This window comes from Sebastes fasciatus, chromosome 5 (assembly GCF_043250625.1).
Source record: "Sebastes fasciatus isolate fSebFas1 chromosome 5, fSebFas1.pri, whole genome shotgun sequence".
Lineage (NCBI taxonomy): Eukaryota > Metazoa > Chordata > Actinopteri > Perciformes > Sebastidae > Sebastes > Sebastes fasciatus.
The window spans coordinates 7,839,994-7,856,425 of NC_133799.1; the positions used below are offsets into that span (position 1 = coordinate 7,839,994).

Consider the following 16,432-nt stretch of genomic DNA (forward strand, 5'->3'; position numbering starts at 1 on the left):
AGCAGGAAGAGTGATGGCTGATACTATAACTAATAATGTTTCACAGCATATCTTTCACCCTCATTTCCTCTTTATTGGTAAAACAGAGAGGAATATTGAATCCAGACCCGGAGAATCTGTGGAATCGGAAAATGATTTTCCAATTGATTCATGATGTGGACTGTAACTCATCCCTTCAAGGCCGTGTTTCCTCTTTTCGATTCCCACTACTAGGAATATCTCAAGAGTCTCTGACCTTTCCAACGTGTAGAAAAATACAGAGTGAGAACACTTCCTAAACAACAACATTGTGTCCATCTAAGATGCAAGAGAGGGATTTATTGTGAGGTATTTATTGTTTTCCTATGACTGGAAGGAAGACAGTAAGTAACTTGCATGCCATCTATAAACCAAAGCATGACAGTGTCTTTAGGTTGGCTGAGGGTAACCACTGTGGTCAAAGAAAACCAGTAGTCACAAGTTCAGAAGGTTGTCACACGTCTGAGTACAGTAGGTGTGAAGGAATGTATAGATCGTTTTGTACTGATGCTTCAACTTTAATCATCAGTGATGCCACATTTTGAAAGAAAAGCAGCATATTTCCTAGAAGCTGACAAAAATGTTTGAGGCAATACTTTTGATATATTACAACCTTGACCTGAAACAAATTGAAATACCTCAACATGCCACGTATTGAACCTAATCTTAGCGGTGCCTCAGGCTGTACTGAGCTGATTGTATAACCCAGACAAGGTCAAAGGTAAGGATGTCAGAACAACTTTATTTACAGCCAAGACAAGCTCTCTCAATCACTTGCCTCTTCCAACTCTCGAGGTCACCCTGTCCCCCTCGGGGCAGGAACAAGGAGGTTTCTGAGAGGGAAGGCACATTGTTCTACCCTGAGTCAGCAGCAGCATTTATGTGTCAGTAAGAAGCTCCGTCTTTCCCTCTTTCTTCCTCCTTCGCTCATCTACATTCACTCCCACTTACAATGCCTATCCCGATGTGCATCAACAATAATGTTTTCAGGTCGTTTTCCTAAATATTTCCTTCTACACTAAAACAGCTACACATCTTCTTCATCCTATCTCTGTTGGCATGCGGTCATGCACTCAGTGCCACTCTGTGTCGTCCAAGTGTTGTAAGATGTCAGCAGACTTTACTCACTTCAAAGTGAGGCTAATAACTAGGATGGGACTGACCAGGGGGTAATTAGGATACTCCAAGGGCTTGCTGACAGATGTTTTACAGGGAGAAAGAGATGAGGCCAAAAAAAAAAGATAATGAGGAAGCAGTAAGAAATTGGTTAAAGAAAAGAGTAACGAAGATAATTGTGACAAGATGATATGAAAAATGATGAACGGGTGAGGAGAGATGAAAAGAGAAAAATATCCAGTCAAACCAGGGAAAATGTTTCAAGGTCAGCTGTGCAACTTATCACTCAGTGAGACAAGCCAAATGACAGAGTTCCCCTCCAAACCTGTCTGCAGCACTGCTATTAAAACCAGCAACTTTTCAATCTGTGTTATTGAGGTTTTATCTTGCAGACACAACTGTTCCCTCCAAGTTAAAAATCACAGTCAACTTTTCAAGAAAAAAAAGTCAGCTCAAGGTGAAGTGGAACAATATCTTTTTTTATTCTAAAAGAGAAAGAATATGTTTGTTTTTTTCAGCGCATCAAGACCTGGCAGGACGCATACAAGGAGGAATTTAGCCGACAGTAAGCAGCATATGGTCTTTGAATCAACTTCTTCTGGGACTGATGGTTGTATAACAAAGTAAACACTGGATGTTCATTTGGATTTGGATTATGTAAAACAAAGCTTCTTCGCTGCTCTCACTTACTTTCTTTCAACTCTCTAAACCTCCTGGATTCTCGTCAATGGGCTCTGGCTGAAATCATCTGCTAATGACAGGTTTTAATGTCTGTATTACATCGGCATTTCCTGGCCAAGCTCGGGCCGATACTCTGTGGTGCTGGCCAGATAGCGAGCGATACTCCTGATTCAGTGTCAGTGAAGTGTTAGGAACAGGACTATGAGAGCTGTTCGGAGATGGAAAACTCTACTTTAGCGCTGCCTGAGAGTCAAGCGTAAATCATTTTCACACGTCCCATAAAGCATTAAGGTGAATTATAGGGAGCTGGGGAGGGAAGTAGGGCGGGGGCACTTGGGAGACGATCATGTATTTGGGACGGGGGTTGTGTTTGCCAAGAGTCCTGATCCCCCCACGGTGTAAATCACGCAGAAGAAAAGTCTCACAAACACATGTAAGCACACACACATACACCAGATTAAAGGCCAACTGTAGCCTGGTAGCCCCAGCTGTTGGAAGACGATGTGTATTTGAGCACGGGCAACAACTTCTCAAACATTTCTGATCTTACACCACAGAATCACATGAAACACATGCAGATATAAACACATTCCTCACCTTGCACAGTGAGGTAGATGCGCTCTGCCTTCGCCCCTCCTTCGTTTACAGCGACGCATTCATACCAGCCCGAGTGATCTGGGGTCACGGCGGACACCTGTAGCGAGAGGTTGGTCAAGACCTGCACCCGTGGATCCAGACGGGCATCGTGACCTCCTCTCAGCCAGGTGAGGTTGAAGTTGACCGTGCTGGCGATGTTGCAGGTGAGGACAGCACGGGAGCCGGGAGACACGGTCACATTACCCTCGACCGTGATGGCGGGAGGCGGCTCTGCAGGATGAGTTCAAGTTGTTACTTTCGTATGTAGAGACGTAATATTTTCCTGTCATGGAGAGCAATGTTGCAGACCATACAGATTTTTATAAATCTATAGTAATGTTTTATCCTAAATGCATCTATCCTCATACCAAAAAATTTACTTTCTACTTGAGTTACACCAATTGTTCCCAACCTGAGGGTCAGGACCTCCTCACAGTTTGCAAGGTAAATTTGAAGGGTTATGAGATGATGGGGGAAACACATTTCTGTTACACAGATAATGTTTTGGTTTTTCTTTCTTTCTTACTTTCTCTTTTATTGTCCAGTCCTGAAGAGTTTTAACTCACTCAACATCATCACCAAAATCAGCATATTAATGTCTGTCTAATCCTCATATGATGCACTGCCATCACCTACAAGGTGTGTTTGGATTTAAGTGTTTCTGAACTTTGAATAAAGATATTCCATGTAGCTTATCTTAGATGTGTGCAAGAGAAATGTATTTATGAAACACCCCATATTAGAATGATGTTCATTATTCAACCTTTTCATATCTTAATTATCCCTCTCTCCCACCATCTCTGTCTTTTCTTTCATCACCATGTTGAAAACTCTCCCTTGAGCCTCGGTGTGTCTTCAATCATTTTTTTTCAGAAGGGTGAGCCAGAGCAAAGCAGGGAAAGACAAAAGGGAGAGAAAGAGAGGATGAGAGCGAGGAGAGGTAGCAGAGGCTTTGGCTCTGATACAAGGAGGATGCTGGAGATTTCAGCACAGCTCCCTGGGATTAGGATGACATAACTTTGGCAGCTGAGTGGGTATTATGTATGTGTTTCAAGAATAAAATGCAGAGGCCTGTCATCCTGTTCAGAATATCACTGGCCCAGTGACAAAGGCTGAAGTTGTGGTTAAGGAGGATTCATTTCACCAAAACTTTTAGAGACGTCATAAGAGGTAAAAGCTGGACAAACTAAGCCCCCTCTCCACCTTTGGGCTGCGAACATGGTGGTTGAGTTACAGTAATGAGTTACGCTCAGACATTACACAGATCCCTGTCTGGCTCCCTCTCTCCGTCTTCTGTTTCACAAAGCGTCTTTCAACTACCTCTCACTCTCTTTTTTCTCTGCACTCCACCTCCTTCCTTTTTGCTTGGCATTCATCATGTCGACGAAGCTCCAGTGAATTTCACAAAGCAGGACGTTTTTTTGGAAAGCAAAATTTGGACAAGGAGACTTTTACTGACTGCACTGGGACTCATGTGGTGTCAGCTCTGGTGTCTCATAATGGAAAGGGCTCAGATTGAAAAAAAAAAAAGAAAAGAAAAACGCACTACAGAGGATTTTGGAAAAAGGCAAAAATGTTGTTTTTGCTTTGCCCTGTGGTGAAACTAAAAGTATAAATCATTATATGATCCCACTGGTTTTGTCTGTGCTCAAAGCTTTGACATCATGATGATCACAAAATTACCATGCAAGTAATTTATTACAGAGATTATGAATTTCTCTGTGAGATCGTAAATTGTTATGCATTTATTATAGTGGTGACCAGTGAGTATTTGTGTTTCAGCTCTGCTGTTGAATAGAAACTGTGCATCAGAGTCACAGTATAGCCACCTAAACTATACTCACTGTACTGTTTTTTCTTGGTGCACAGCCTGGAACTTATTTACAGCTTTATATGTATTCTTATCTTACATCATATTTACAGTCCATTGCTTTACAAATCAAGCACACAAACCATACTATAAACCACATGACATGATCGCTGTGAGGCATGGATTACAGCATAATGTCAGGGTCAAATTTTCCTTAAAGCTACATTAATTCTGCCGGCATGCAGGTTCTCTGCGTGGGATCCACAGCAAGAGACCTTGAACTCTATGAAACTCAACCCACTCAACTGGCGCTTGGATTCTAACCATATGTCCATAAGTAGTGTAAGTGTATGAGTTTGTGTGTGTGAGCATGTGTTTAAACGTATTGAGCATGACGAATTTCTTGCTGCACCATTTCACTCGAGGTATTTTCTGTCTTTATACAGTTAAGTGTTATTTTCTAAACGCGATACAGTACATTAAAGACAATGGTACTTTAAAGTCCAAGTGAACTCACATTTAGTCATCCCTTTTTGTTGTAAAAGATAATGTCAACATGTTTTTTAAATGTAACAGTTTTTTTATTATTAAAAGGAAGAAAAAAGGAGAAATATTTGTCTCAGCCAGCTGGAGGGCTGTGTCCGTGTCTGTTTGATTGACAGAAGCTGGCAGGATGCCAGAATCCCAATGTTACACCCAGTGGGCGACCTCTAGGTCTGAGAAGTGAAGCCAATGCCGAAGTTTCTGAAATTTGCATTCTTTCTAAGAGCTAGCAGGAGGCGACTCCTCTGGTTGCAAAAAGAAGTCTGATTGCATAGAAGTCTATGAGAAAATGACCCTACTTCTCACTTGATTTATTACCTCAGTAAACATTGTAAACATCTCATTCACTAGTTTCAAGTCTTCAATACAGCATGATGTTCATTTAGTACATTATGGTCCCATTTAGAGTCAAATAGACCATAAAGCAGGATATGCTTTACGGTGTAGCTACCTTGTGATTGACGAGTCGCTACCACGGCGTTGTGCGGTCTGGGAGTTCTCTGTGTTTTAGTCTTACAATTTTAACCCTTTCACAGTACATGAAAGTTAATTATAACCTTTTTGGTCACCTAAAAATGTCTTATTCAGAGTTCGGTTGTACTTAGCTCCACCCTCTCGTGTCACTTCTGGTTGCAAAAACATGGCGATGGCTGAAATGCTGAACTTGAGGCTTTAAAACGGCAGTCCACAAAACCAGTGAGTGACGTCACGGTGACTATATCCATTTCTTATATACAGTCATACAGTACATAGTCAATGGTTACACCGTAGGTAACGAGAGACAAAGTAAACTAACTTGAGCTGCAGCCTACATGTCAAGGGCAGACTAAAGCTGAGAAAGGAACACATCTACGGAAATGGATACCTAATAATGGTATTGTGTTGAATTAATGTAAAACTAGGGGGTGTCCTCATGAAAAAAAAATAATATAAAATTTAGATTTCCCCCTTTTGTTTCAGATTTTTATTCTTAAAGGAGAACACAGGTTGTGTTTTGCAGAGAAGATATGTACCCTGTAGCAGACAAAAAAGATTAATTTCAGTTGGACTTGCTCACTGCCCCGCAAGTAGATCCATCACACACCAATTACACTTGTTGACAGTCTAATGCTTGCCAGCCCCGAAGCATTCCTGTCTGACTGGCTCATTACACATAGTGATGGAGGGTAGCTCACCATACACTGTTAATGAATATAAACTACAGTATTACAGTCCATTGACAAAAGTCAACACTGCTGTCTATGGAGCGAGTCTGACATGTTGTAAAAGTGTCTTAATACATCATTTGTCACATATTCTGCTAATTAATTTTGCTTCAGTTAATTTCTGTTAATAATATGGCTACTAATGTCACTGAAGTACTCAACATAGTTGATTTGTGCTGACAGTGAGTTTAAATTTTCTCTAAAAAAAAAGTCTGCTTGTAATTATGATTTTAATGGAATTATTGCATTACAAGTAAATCACTAAATCTGTTGAATAAGTTGCTTGTTATCATCCTGTGATGGGGTGAATGAGTCTCGGTATGTGTGCTTACCTGATACATCCAAGAAGGTGCGAGCTCTTCCTGTCCCAGCGCTGTTGATAGCAATACACTCGTAGTAGCCCTCATCCTTCAGAGTCACCTGGGCTATTTCCCATGTTGCATTGGCGGACTCACTAGAACGAAAAGGAAGAAAGTTCAATGTCTGAAGTTATTTTCACTATCGCTTGAGAATAACGCTGAATCCATTCAATCTGCTACTGACTCATCCCTTGATCTGGAGGAAATCCAATCAGATTTAGTCACACAGATGTGCAGAGATAGAAACACAATATGAAAGCTTTAACGTCCAACAGAGTTGGAAAGAGGGAAGGAAGCACAGTTTGGATCCACTGTGTTTGTCTTTCTGCCTGCAGGAGCGATATCTCTCATAAGTTTTCAATAGACTTGCATGAAATGTGGAACCATCAGCCATTGGCCAATGGCTGAACAGACTATCGTATCATCATCAAACTCTCAGCTGAGAGATGAGGGGGCAAACCCTTCACCATCGTCCCTATCTAACAACATAGTGCATCTGTGGAGCTCATCTCCAGTTTGAACATGACTGCATAGCTAAAACCTGGTAAGGTATTAGAAGGACAACTCATAACGCTGCTGAACCAATACAGTTATGACTAACCACATGTTGCTGAAATTATCTTCTGAAATGCTTAAAAGGTGGCAAAGACTTTAACAGATGTATCCCATGTCACAGCCATAAAAAGGTGTTAATCTCCTGACTTTAAACAGGTTGGAAATGGGACATGGATTAAATGACCTTAAGGTGAAAGTACATCATATGGAACTAGCATATATTGACAGGTATGCACTTTACAGCATGTAGACATGTCTTCATATCTAACTTTTGGGACTTTTACTTTTATTTTAAGGCTGACCCACTCAAAAAGATTTTTCAAATCTTAACAGATATAACGACATGTTATGTTTAATTTAACAGTTTTTTTCCTATAGTGTGTGGAGGGTAATGATTTGGCCAAAACAGCACACCACACACTGACAGATTCATTTCATGAACAAACTAAAAAAAACAGAAATCACGCAAAATTTCTCGCGATCAAACGTGACTTTAGTCTAAACAAACTTGGCGGACGACGGGCAGGATGAATTAGCGATGTTAGTTTTTGCACTACTTTGTTTTGAAAATTCACGAAGAAAAAATAAACAAATATGGATGAAGTCATGGAGACATGTTAAATAAACACTCGCGTCATCGGCTGTCCTCGGGGTTCCTCACACACAACAGGATATCCGATCGTAATTATTGAACATGTTTAATATTTACGATTTGAAATCAGAGCGGCCAGGATGGACTTCCGAGCTGATCAGAGCGGCAAAAAGCACTCTTAACATACCTCACACCACAAGAATATCTAGAAAGATAATCTTCAGAACCATCGAAAAATCTGGGCTTTGCCGACCATTGTTGGGAGGCGGGAATCAGGTCCAGAATTGGCTTGATTCTTGTGTAATGTGTACCCAGCATTAGTAGAATAAAAGAGGAGGGGTCCCTCTTCTCTCCTGGAAAAGTTTTTCCTTATCTGAATCGAGGGTCTAAGGATAGAGGATGTTGTATGCTGCACAGATTGTAAACTCCCTCATGGCAAATTTGTGATTTGTGATCAGGCTATATAAATAAAATTGCCTTGACTTGAGTTAAAAAGACAGTGTCTGAACTGACACACATAGTCCTCCCAAGCCCTGCTCACCTGAAGAGCTGGTCCAACCCAAGTCGCTTCCCATCCCTACTGAAGCGCAGAGTGAAGGGGATCAGGCTCTCCGCCTGGCAGCGGACCGCCCCTCTCTGGAGGTAGTAACCATGACTTGTGGCTGGCATCAGCACCTTAGGGGCATCTAAAAGAGAGATATAGGAAATCAGCAAACAAAGTTGTAATCACTCAAATTACTAAGCAAGCCCTGGTCTTCATCTAAATATGGGAGACAACCTGCATCACTGACCAGGTATAATGCTGGAGAAGGAAACGCTGGAGACTCTCTGGAACGGGAAACCGTCCCGGTCATATCCTGTCACCCGCAGGAAGAAGGCCTCGTCGGGTGGAATGAACTCTGTGATGTTCCAGAGGCCGAGTGGCTCGCGTCCAGGGTAGTAGCGGATTGGTAAAGTTTTAATCACATCGCCCTTGATTGACAAGAGCTCTAGTCTGTCAGCCCGAGCAGGAGGTGAAAGCCCAGTGGTGTTCAGAAGGATGTGAGTGGGAATACCTGGGAAGATGATAAAACATATACTTTAATGTCCCAAAGCTAAAGGATGTAAGTGAACACAACAGGTGAGAGAAAGCAAACAACAGCTGTGGTGTCCTTGGTTGACCTCACAGACCTTGAACTGGCCTACTGGAGGTCTGTTTGAAGTCCAGGGTGGGCTTTCTGGAAAACCCGGATCGGAAGTCGATGTTGCTGAGACCTGAGATACGGACTGAGTGTCTTCCTTCACTAGAGGTCTGTATCAAAGAAAGGGGACATGTAGATTTACAAATATATACAGTATGTCCAGGACTCAGGCTGTATGTCTGGTAATGTGACTCATAACTACTGGTTAGTACAGCCGTGTTTCTGCCGTTATCTTCACAATAAAGCTTTGACTTCATATGCTGTGAAAGATCAGTATCTATATAAAATAAGCACTTGTTGCGGTCACATCTTTATTTAAACTGCTGTTTGATAAGTAGTATTACACATTTGGTACAAATTGATTTTGGTCAAAACCCCGGCTGACACTTGACAGTGATACGTTTTATATAACTCAAGAAAACAAAAGGAAGAAAAGCATCAAAGGCAGCACTGAGTGGTCTCAATGACAGACACAGCACTGGGACTGTTGTGTAACAGCCTTTTGTATGCCAATCGTTCTCACATGTATAGACAAGCCACTCTAAGTAAGTCAAAGCTGACTGTCGAACGCCTAAAACCAGCTTATAAAACATCCACAATTCAGAGATGACCCATTCAGTCTGACATTCCTACTTTAATTAAACAAACACAACCACTATAATCAAAGAGTGCCTCATGTGCTCTTCATCGTGTTTAAGGTCTTTTGAAGCTCTGCAGAAATAGAGACAGAGTAATTACAATGAAATATAGGTTGGTGAGAGGTGGAAACTCCTCATCTTTAAAACACCTTGGAGATGTCACAGACATTGACTCACAATGCTGAGTGAGGCATGCAAACCTACACTGTCATTTGCAATTGCCTGAAATGAAAGAGAATGTGTTGATTTACTGTATTTTACAATTACTGAGCTCTACCTTACATACAGTTAAATTCCCTGTGAAACGAAAACCACCAAACAGCATAGAGCAGTGCATTCAGGCAGACACATAACAAAGCTAGAGGTGAAACAATGAGGTAATACCAGCACAAAGGGGATCCGGTACAGCCTCAAATGCTAATGCCTGCCGTCATGAAAAACAATACATGTCGTGGTCATCAAACCTGCCGTAATGGCTGTCATGGAATTATCCCGGGTCATTAGTTGGTTGTAAATGACGCCGTAATTAGGGGAGAGGTCCCTTAAAGGTCACGCTCTTACCAAAGACAACAAGAGTCCCTGTCATTAAAGCGACTCATTTCCCAATTTCACACCCACCCGGACAGATTGAGGAGCACAGGTCGCAGATACACCCTCACTCTGCTCAATCAGCTCTTGTGACAAATGATACAGATTTCTACACTGAACACGTACTGATGTGATTCTTTAGAACATGTGTTCCCAACCTTTATCCTTAAGGAACCCCTTTTTCTATCATTGAGTAAACCTACGACCCCTGACTAAGTGACATATTATATGGATATTTCATATTATATTCAATGCATAACAATAACAGTACAGAACAACTGTTAAACTGTACAATTAATCCAAATAGTGAACACAATAACTGCAGGAAGTTTGTGTAAAACGAGCAATTTGGATGAATTTTGAGCAGATTCCTGTGACTTAACTTATTTAACGTTTAATACAATTCTTTATCTGTATTGTTTTTTTTATTTTTAACAATCATTCCTACTTAATAGGGTAATTTTTTGACAAATTCAGTGCTTTCTCCTCCCTGACACTTGGCCATTGTTCTATCAGCTCTTTAACTGCATACTTTTCTAATGCAGGCCGAGGCTGTTAAGCAGAGAGGGAAGGTTTGATAACTGGTTTTCAGGTCTTCACTGTGCCCTCTGTGAGATAAGATGAGTTTATATCTTTGAGCATAGGATTTTTCTCATAGGCCTCTGAGATTCTTTAATGGTTACATTATATTAGATTTTATCTAATCTCTTTTATGCATTATGCAAAACGCTTTGAACTGCCTTTGTGTTGGAACTGTCCATCCAGATTTGCATCCTGGATTACACAAATGTAGTTGTAGGGCTTTAAGGATCACTTCTATTGTACTTTATTTTCACAAAATGTGTGAAAAATATATCATAGCAATACAATCAAAGTGAAGTATTTTCCCTTAATCTGTAAAACATGGGTTTAAGCATTAAGCGGCACAAGGGGACAGGAAGGAGATGTTGAGTTAAGTTCAAAAACATTGTTTAGTCTTTGTTTTCCATGAATTTGGCAGAAGAAAGCTCCTCAAGTCCTTTAAAATGACGGCCCTGCTTCTTTCCCCCCATTATTTAAATGTTTTTCAGCAGGATACCTGGCTGCTGTCTACACATCGGGCTGAAGAACATAAGAAGAGAGAGGAGCTGAAAAAGCAGACACAAAGAACAAGAGTAGGGCAGACGCAGGGCAGGTCACAGACGCTCTTCCTTTGAGCTGTTTGCATGCTTTTCAAATTACAGCCTCTCTAAACTATTATCATGGGCTATAAAATTCAGCATGAAGCTTAAATGCACTCGTCAATGCTGAGGTCACTGCAGCACGAAAGAAGGCTCACCTGGATGACTCATATATTTAAACACGTACACACAGCTGTTCACTACTAATGAAGATCTTTTTTTAAATCGGATAGCCGTCTCAGACAAGTTTTCACACTGTCTGTGCACACCTGGCATTATTTCCTCTTTTTACATCATTTCTTCTGTACTGATTGCCAACAGAGTATTTGCACAATGATTACACTTATTAATAGAAGTGGAATGTATTTAATTTAGCACAACATGAATGTAATCTAGGTAAGGTGTAAAACTATGGGGCAAAACTGGAGAAGCATGGGGTGATAGTGGGGTGAGCCCACCTTCTACTCTCCACCACAACATCCAATTAAAGGCAGATTAAAATGGATCAAATTCCTTTTCACACACAATCTATGGCCTGGCTCTTACGCTGCGGTGTCACGGGCCATCAGCCTTACTGAAACCCAGCATGGCAGAACGATGAAATCCCCCGAAAGTATTTATCCACATTTCTTTTCGATGTCCTGGGAAACATGGTTATAGATGAGAGGGAGATATTTTTAGCGTGCAAGCCAGATAGAGTGGGACTGAGGTTGGAAAAGACAGTGTCCAAGAGGAGAAATGGGAAAAGACTAAAGAGAGAGAGAGAACAAAAGATCCGCCTGTGCTTTTCTGAGGGAGATAATTAGAGGAGTTAGGAGGAAGTTGTACGAGGAAACATAAAAGAAGATAAGTGACAGAAGGTGATTAATAAAGAAAGATGAGACAGGGAGCATACCGAGAGACAAACACTGGACAAAAATGAGACAGGATGATGTAATGTCTCTTTTTTATGTCTGTTTGATATCCTTTGTCAATTCTATGAGCACTGCCCATGGAACAGCTCACCATAGACCAGACTGGCATTGCGTCATCGCCAAGGCAACGCCCCCTTTTTGGGGGATAGAAAACAGAGAAAGGATCCCATCGATTTCAATGCAATTTAACGTATGTTTGGATTGTAAATTTGACAAGTTTGTATTCATTCATCTCTTGTTAAACAAACGTTTGTTTTATGCACATGTCTAATAATTATTTTGCAACCTTGCCTGAACCTGAGCGTTTGCGATAAATTAATAAATTAAGGTTGATCGTCGTCATGCCCTTTCATTCTTCCCCATCCAAGTGGATGAATGACCCAACACAGTGGCCAGATATTGCTTATCCAGACATCTATAATGCTACATATTTGATTGAATCACCAGGTATTGTTAGGCTTAGTGTTGTCTATAAATAATAAATCTGTTACCGGTAATAGCCTGACTGTTTGATCATTAGGCTGAGATTTAACTGGAGACAACAGTCTGATGCTGCTATACTGTATGACTGTACTGCAAGTGAATAATCACGTATCTTATGTGCCTCTCAGTATGAGAGCCTTGGTTACCCAGCCACACAACAGCTTTTCTGCATTTTGACGTTTCTCTCCATATGTGACAGCGCGTTTCTTTCACCCAAAAGGGGGCGCGGCCTTGGCAGTGACGCAATGCCGGTCTGGTCTATACCTAAAGTCTAAAAGCAAAGACCTCAACCAAAGACTTGTGATATGGTGTTTAAGCTGATATTAAACAGAACACACAGCGATGCAGCACTATTCACTTTTGAGCATCTTTTAACCCCAACATGTCATTTAACACTAGTACTCTCCATGGGTGTGATGAAGCCAAAGAATCCAAAGTACAACAATCAATCTAAACCTGAAAAAGGTCTACCAGAGGTGACGCACCATACTGGGGAGTCTCTATCACACAGGAGGAAAAAGACAGCCTGCAATGCTACGGTAAGAAATGTTGAGCTCCTGCCAGTTTTTCTGTGTGAACGTAGAAAGGGCCCCTCTTCATACCTTGTTCTGTTTAGTGACAGACCACAGCATGAGATTAACATGTGGGTGAAGTGCAGACACATCTGGAAAGGGCTCGTTTCATCCTATACAGTAAATCAGCCTCAGTCCAAAAACAAAAAATGCATTACTGATTGAATATACGATCCACATCCATGTTTTTAGATACCTTTACATCCAGACAAACGAATGCATATGATGCAAAATTTGAACACAATGGATCTTCCATAATGCCTCATAATAAATAAAGCATTAAAAAGGCATGGCAAGAAGAAGAGGCAAAATAAGAAAGAGACACAAGGGAAGTTTCATGTTGTATAAGAATAAAAAGAGCCTACAAGTGTAGAGGTGCCAGAACAAATCAGGGGAAATCCAATCCGTAAGGCATCCTCATCTCCTCATAACTGCACTTTTCTTTGAGAGGAAACGCAGAGATGACACAGTTTTTCATCTAATCTCTTCCCCTGTAAATCAAATGGGCGCTAACACATAACACAGCTATGCAGAGATGAGGGAAAGTGTCCCAGAAGGAGTCCACGGAGAATACAGGGGCCCCTTCAACAAATCACTCAGGTAAAAATGCTCGTCATTTCCCAACATCTGGCACTGACAGTGCGGCCAGTCAGACGTGTGACCTTTTTTGGGATACCTCGACAGCAGGGTGCCAACAGTTCAAACTCTGCAAGGGGCAAACAAGAGCAAGGGTGCCCCAAACTAAAATGTAGCAGCTTGTGTTGACAGCACTGGCCTTGAGCATACTTTATCGCCATCTACCATGGCTGTCTTAAAAATCATCTCAGTGCTCAAATGTGTCTTTCTGATCATGTTTTTGTTTGCTCGGAGATGCTTTCACCAGACGTGACGCATGTTAAATTGATTACACATCACTGTATCTCAACATGCTGATATATTACTGCAGTAATTCAACTTAAGAACCTTCCCTCGAGGGCACAGCTCCCTCCCGGGGTTTGAGCTGTGACCTCATTTCAAGGTTACACTACTGAACTATTTGCAGTAAGTCTTTCTAAAAGACAGCTCAGCTCTGGGAATTGTTAGAAGAAGCCTGTAATTTTACACACATTCCCTGAAAGGATGAATTGTTTACCTTGATAGACCACAACCCAGGCTGTGGGTCCTTGATGTTGACAACTTTGGCCGAGTTGGGAATGTGCAGGAGCTCAGTCAGGCCGTCACTCTTCCCCACGACCTTCCCTGCAGGCCAAACACGAACACTGAGACAATTATTCACCTTTTCTGCAGTTTTGGCTGATACAAATTAATTCTTAACACTTCTTGATGCATGGCTTTAAGTTACATATAAAATATTGAACAGTAGTTTTCAACCTATAAAGATGCAGGATATGGTTTTAGCATTAAACAGCATTCTGTAGGTGAATGAAACAACATGTGTTAAACCCCAGATGATGTTGGAATCAATCCAGTCCTATGATACAGAGAAAAATAGTTTGATTTTTGGTGTCCTCACTTTAACTCGACCTGGTCGGTGTACTGTACTTCAGCATCTACAGTTAGCTTCACTTCCTAAAAATGTCCTCCTCTTCTTCAAACTCTTCCTGTATGATTGTGGAACCTTGATCCAAGATAGTCTAAAAAAAGCTCCTCTTTGATTTAGAGAGACTGGCACCAAGACCTGAAGCTCACACTTGGTGTTTAGATAGTTTGTCTGCTTTCAAAAAACAACTGTAGCTGCACTGGAAGTATCTTGATGCTGCCTTACCAATGTTTGTATCATTATCAATGCAAACAATATATCAGACAGAGGAATAATCACTTATGCTAACTATTTTCTTCTTGTTTTTTACAGTGCAATTTCTGTTTTACATTGTTAAAAAGTTGTGATCTTTCCTTTCACATGTGAAAATGGCCTAAAAATTAACAAACTAAAATTAAATGACTACTGCAAAAACATATAATCTAATATTAATAGAAAGCAATATCAGTATATAACCAATAAATGTACAATAATACAGAAGTTTTTGGTCAGTTTATATAAGGATGGGTGGAGATCTGGAGACTGTGATGACCATAACATATGATTCAAATCATTTTTATGCTCATCAACCATTTAATGAGCTCTTGTATATAGAAGCATCTGTATTTGTTATGTTTCTCCACTTTTTCCATTTTATTCTATTTCTTTGTCACCCATCTATATATATACATATATGTGATAATAAATACATCAATCTAAAAAATGTTTATGTATGGTAACCCTTATCATACCCTGGGGGTTCGTTATCTCAATGTTAGGTGCTGGGCCACTGAGGGCCACAGTGACTTCCTTCAGGCTGGGGTCAAACGGCATCTGCCAAGTGTTGCTGGCCTCACTGAAGTGATCAGTGGACAGCAGGTGGACCTTGGATGACTGCACCGCCTTCTCCACCCATTTCAGAACCTACAGCGATGGGAAGGAAATGTGAAAAATGCAGGAATTACACATAATTTATAGTGTTTGTCTGTCTCTGTGATGGTACAGACGCTAGATAAAGTACTTTATTTGAACACCACAATGTTTAACAAATGAAAATAGCATTATTAAAGGAAGTCATTCTTAAACATGAATAATCTACCAACTTACACACATACACACGTACCCCCTCAGCTGTGCACAAGGTCATCCCCTCAACATGTGCAAAGCTTTCATCAGGAAGTTTCTAACATTCCCCCGTGTCCTGCCGCCCCCCTGTTTCCCCCCCTTGTCCCTATGGAGAACTCACAGCTACTGTGTGAGACCCAGACCAAGACGCTATTTAACCTCGGGGTAAAGCTGAGTGCACAGGGGCAAAGAATTGATTTTACTCAAATGTACTGAAATGCTACAGAAAAGTAAAAAGTTTTCCTTAAAGCCAAAGGCATTTTTTTAGAATAACTAGTGTTTCTCAAAACTAGTTATAAAATAACATTTCTAATTTACTTCCTTTGAAATCTTCCCTGGTGGCACAGACTGTAAAAGTTGTGTTGCATGTTATCCTGCAAATTTTTGCTACTGCTGATGAGCAAATGTAACAGAGCGAACAAAGCGAGAGAGAAGGTGAATAAAATAGATCAATAGAGAAATGGTAGTTTTGCTAAAAAGACGGACAAAGAGCAAAGGACTCTCATGCAGACTTATAGAAAATTATTTAAAATCAAGAATCCCTTCCTCCCATAGCAATGAATCTTATCTTACAGCAATAAAACAGCAATAAAACAGCAATAATATTCAAACGTCAGGCTTTGACTCATTGCCCAGTCCAAGTCGGCTGATTTACACTTCTTGGAATGGTTAAAAAGAGCTACGGTATGCATCAATCAATTAAATGTTTCCTGCACATTTGATCTGGAATCCAGACT

The 16,432-nt window shown here is 40.8% G+C and overlaps 1 protein-coding gene across 2 annotated transcripts in view; it reads right to left on the reverse strand.

Annotated features, from left to right (window-relative positions):
- The window catches only part of hmcn1 (hemicentin 1), a 93,901-nt gene that overhangs the window by 54,307 nt on the left and 23,162 nt on the right, over window positions 1-16,432 (reverse strand). For both annotated transcript variants that reach the window (XM_074634866.1, XM_074634865.1), the window contains exons 5-11: window positions 15,323-15,494; window positions 14,184-14,290; window positions 8,686-8,806; window positions 8,307-8,570; window positions 8,057-8,201; window positions 6,342-6,463; window positions 2,413-2,682 (exon numbers count right to left, since the gene is read on the reverse strand). In XM_074634866.1, the coding sequence (XP_074490967.1) occupies window positions 2,413-2,682; window positions 6,342-6,463; window positions 8,057-8,201; window positions 8,307-8,570; window positions 8,686-8,806; window positions 14,184-14,290; window positions 15,323-15,494 (1,201 nt within the window). The remainder of the gene's footprint in view (window positions 1-2,412; window positions 2,683-6,341; window positions 6,464-8,056; window positions 8,202-8,306; window positions 8,571-8,685; window positions 8,807-14,183; window positions 14,291-15,322; window positions 15,495-16,432) is intronic.